The sequence below is a fragment of the Malus sylvestris genome, chromosome 11 (assembly GCF_916048215.2).
Source record: "Malus sylvestris chromosome 11, drMalSylv7.2, whole genome shotgun sequence".
NCBI lineage: Eukaryota > Viridiplantae > Streptophyta > Magnoliopsida > Rosales > Rosaceae > Malus > Malus sylvestris.
In genome coordinates, this window is record NC_062270.1 from 23,283,623 (window position 1) to 23,287,620 (window position 3,998).

The following is a 3,998-nucleotide window of genomic DNA, read 5'->3' on the forward strand; positions in this document are numbered from 1 at the left end:
CTACCTAATCCATTTATTATTATTTAATTACTAATTAAATCTAACCCAACCAAAAAAAAGAAATTTAAAAAAAAAAATAGAGATTTAGAGCCACTTAATAATATGGTGTTATTCTACACTTATAAGTGAGAAATTTTAAATTTTATATTATCGTTGTCAAAAATAAATTTAAACCACATTATTACTAATTGCTTGTGCACACTCTAACCCCTAGAGATAATAGCGTTAGTTAAAAAATAAAAAAATTAGAGATTCAGAAGTGCACCTTCTTTGTTGCTTTCCTTGTCATTCTCCTCCCTGTTTTTACATCTTAGCCGCGGGGCACACAGAGAGCGCAGTAACTATGGCTGTTGCTCCTCTTTCTTTCTAAACTCCAACCATCTCTCTCTCTCGCTCTCTCTAAATCTTAAACCCTAGAAAAGCCTCTCTCTCTCAATCTCTCTATTTCTGTGCAGAGTTGCCAACACTAGAGAGAGAGACTTGGGGCGCAAGTACTCGACCCATTTCTTAGTTTTATTTATGTTATATTATGATTATCGTAGAACGTTTGAGTATAGAAGTGATTCTAATGGGAAGTCTCAAGGCCTACACCTAAGGTCCTACAAAGGCACCTATTTGGATGCATTCTGCTTTTCAAGCTCGGGTAATTAGAAGTATAATAGTCATAACACTTCTGCAACCAATGAAATAAACAGTATATGTTCGAGTACTGGGTTAGTTATTGATGGGAAGCCTCAAGGCCTACACCTAAGGCCGTACAAAGGCACCTTTCATAACTAAAACAGCCTCTCGGATATATATACAATTAAAACTCAACATCTGTTTTACATCTGCCATGCTAGAGATGGCAGTGGCACGCCTGAAAACCAAAAAGTTAATCTTGATTGTAAGCCTCAAGGCCTACACCTAAGGCCCTACAAATGCACCTTTTAAAGTTAACCCTGTCCTTTTCTTTCAGCCTTGCCCGACAAGATTTGCCCGACAAGCCCGCCAATAAGCAGAAGCCCGACAGAAAGCATCAGCCGGCACCAACCTCTCGAGGAGCTGTGTGCTCGTCGGCTAGGAAACATCCCCAACGAAAAAGGAAAAGGAAAATGAGGAATAAGGAAAAAGAAAGTGTGGCTAGGGTCTTATATCAGGGCCCCACCTTTTCTAAATCAGTAGAGCTGCACCATTTCTTGGAGAACAAGAGGGTGATGGTTCTAAACGCTCACACCCTTATAAGGGTACAGCAAAGGAAAATTAAATCCTTTATCTACCTTCTCAAAAAGGAAGTCACAGTAAGAGCTCCAGTGCAAGAAGCTCCCTGCTCTCCCCCTTTTTTTATTGCTTGCAGAAAATTAAAAGTTTTCATGAGGTGTGGGGTTTCTTAGTTTCTATTGTAGCGTGTATTGTCTTGCATTTTAAGTTTCTAATATGTTCATATGCACAGAAACCTGCTAGTTTGTCGTGCAACTTTGGCTGCTTGTACTAGGCTTTGTTCTTAGTTATCCAAAAATAAATTAACAGCTTCTCACAAGTATGCATTTTGTATCTAGATTTGCCCACGTGAAAGGTAGGACAAAATAAAATGAAAATAAGGTGAGCTCGAAAGGACCTACAACTATGAGCAGGGATTGTAAATTTGTGTCAGTTCAGGCTACAAAGGGATTGGAGCCATACAAAAACAAACCTTTGATAGCGACTTCAAAGATACTGGAAAATTTTGTGGATCTTTGCTGATTCCTCTCAATGAAATTTTCCGTGTTGCACTCAGTTACTTACGGATGTATGCATGCAATTCGGGAACACTTTGGGGTCGATCAACCATAGGACCTGTTTAGAGTTATTTGGTCCTTTATTTTCCGTTTAGTTAAGTTTCTTATATTGCATCAACAAGTGCACATGCATATTTCTTCTGAAAGGAAAGGAGCATTTTACTCTTTTTGGCTGGGGTGGGTGAGGAACGAAATATGCATGTTGATTGGCTTAGTGAGGAAGGAAATATGCATGTTGATTGGCTATCCTGCAATGTTTTCTTTTACTAATACATAATGTTTTTATTTTTCAAGATATATGATGTGGTTCGTAAAGAGATTTGGTATAGACCGGACACGTTCTTTTACAGGGACATGCTTATGATGCTTGCAAGAAACAAAAAGGTGGATAAAACAAATAAGGTTTGGGGAGATTTGAAGATAGAGGAAGTTCTATTTGATCAACATACTTTTGGGGACATCATGAGGGCTTTCCTAGATAGTGGTTTGTCCTTGGAGGCAATGGAGATATATGGTGAAATGACACAATCACCTGATCCTCCAATCTCACTGCCGTTTAGGGTAATATTGAAGGGCCTCCTCCCGTACTCAGAACTGAGGGAAAAGGTGAAAGATGACTTCTTGGAGCTATTTCCTGATATGATCGTCTATGACCCACCTGAAGACTTATTGGAAGACAAAGAATGGAAAAGAGAGAGTGAAGATGATGACTAAATAGTACTGCAAGGCATGATACAATCCGTTGTGTGTGGTGTTTAAGTAGGTCTTTTACTGGTAGATGGTCGATCTGCTGCACACTACAAAAATTAATCCAGCACTTCAGTTTGTGTTGGAACGAGTAAGTAACCCTGATTCTATTAACAAAGTATTGTCTTGTAAATGCTTTTAGGAAGTCTTATTCAAATAGTTAGGCAGAGTTAGGTATGCGATCCTAGTTTTGGTTTTAGTTATCATTCTCATGTTTGGGTTGAAACAATTTTTGTTTCCAAGTTTCAAATTACTACTATCCTACCGCCCTACCTATGCCCCAAATGTCTTATGTAGATGAAATAATTTTCTGTTGGCGGGCTTTCATCGCCATTGAGGGTTTTGATGCCAAAAAATGGACCAACTCTGTTGGTGAAAACACTGGATTATTCATTCCAATTCAAATGAGGTCATGAAAGAGAATATTGATCCCTTTTTATTTACATCAATTTCCTTTTAAATAAATAAATATATATATCATAAGTCTATATCTATATAGATATAGCCTCACAGTGGGACTAACTAATGTATTTGGGGGCAGTTTTTGTCCAATGCCAAGTGAACGCCATCGCAAGCAGCTAAGTACTCTTCCAAGGCAGGATCCGAAACCTTGAGTGTAGCTACCGGCTTTGTCACGGAATATGACACCAGCTCCCCTTGACCGGTAGCAGCGTGAAAGTCTCGGTCTATATGAACTTTTAACCATTGGTTAGGACTTTGAGGGAGCCACCGAGAACGAGAAGAGATTGGTTTTGCAATCGAGTCGGGCTGAGCATTCAAATAGTCTAACAAATGCGAACCAGCTAGACGGCCCACAATTGCCGGATCTTTTACGAGCACGCCGAATAAATACAAACCTAATAGCTGCCAAGTACAAGCAATGTGGTATAACCTTGCTTAGAAGTGAGGATGAGAACAAACTGCCTTGGCGAATGGACAACCTTTTGGCCACATGCAGCAGCGCTGACTCCAAAAAGAAACTGCAAAATAGACATATCTAGTTTAGTTACCAAATTCGATCTAGTAGGGAGAATGTCATTGCATAATTTCCATAAGTAAATTTTAATTGGATTTGGAACCTTAGCCTTCCATAGAGCTTTCCAAAGTGTAGAAAAAGCTGCAGAGGAACTAGAGGAAGGCCTCTCATAATTCAAATCAAAACCCACTCTTCACAGAGACTGAACCCTTAGACCTACTTCAACCTTTGGAGTAAAACTTAAATTTTAGGTTATAAACTTATCTCAACTTGCTCCAACCCTTTGGACAAATGATGTGGTAGAAACTAACACACAAATTAAACCTTGTAAATTATGCAATCGTAGTATGAGTAAGTATGGATCGTTCTATTCAGGGGATTAGAAGGGATGCTAATCAACACAAATTAAACTTATAAAACTGAAAACTAAGTTAAACTAACAACAAAACAATGACTGGGGGGATTTTGGATGAGTTTGATTAAAACAAAAGTAAATGGCAGCAAGTAAATTAAGTTGT

At 38.7% G+C, this 3,998-nt stretch overlaps 1 protein-coding gene across 1 annotated transcript; it reads left to right on the forward strand.

Annotated features, from left to right (window-relative positions):
• The first annotated feature begins 2,033 nt into the window (after positions 1-2,033).
• On the forward strand, positions 2,034-2,637 carry LOC126591023 (pentatricopeptide repeat-containing protein At1g62350-like). Its single transcript, XM_050256549.1, has one exon. It carries the CDS (start codon positions 2,034-2,036, stop codon positions 2,469-2,471), a length of 438 nt encoding a protein of 145 aa, XP_050112506.1. The 3' UTR covers positions 2,472-2,637.
• The last annotated feature ends 1,361 nt before the right edge of the window (positions 2,638-3,998 follow it).

Excerpts from the sequence above, each read along its gene's own strand:
- LOC126591023 (XM_050256549.1), top strand. The coding sequence starts at position 2,034 with ATGTTTTTATTTTTCAAGATATATGATGTGGTTCGTAAAGAGATTTGG.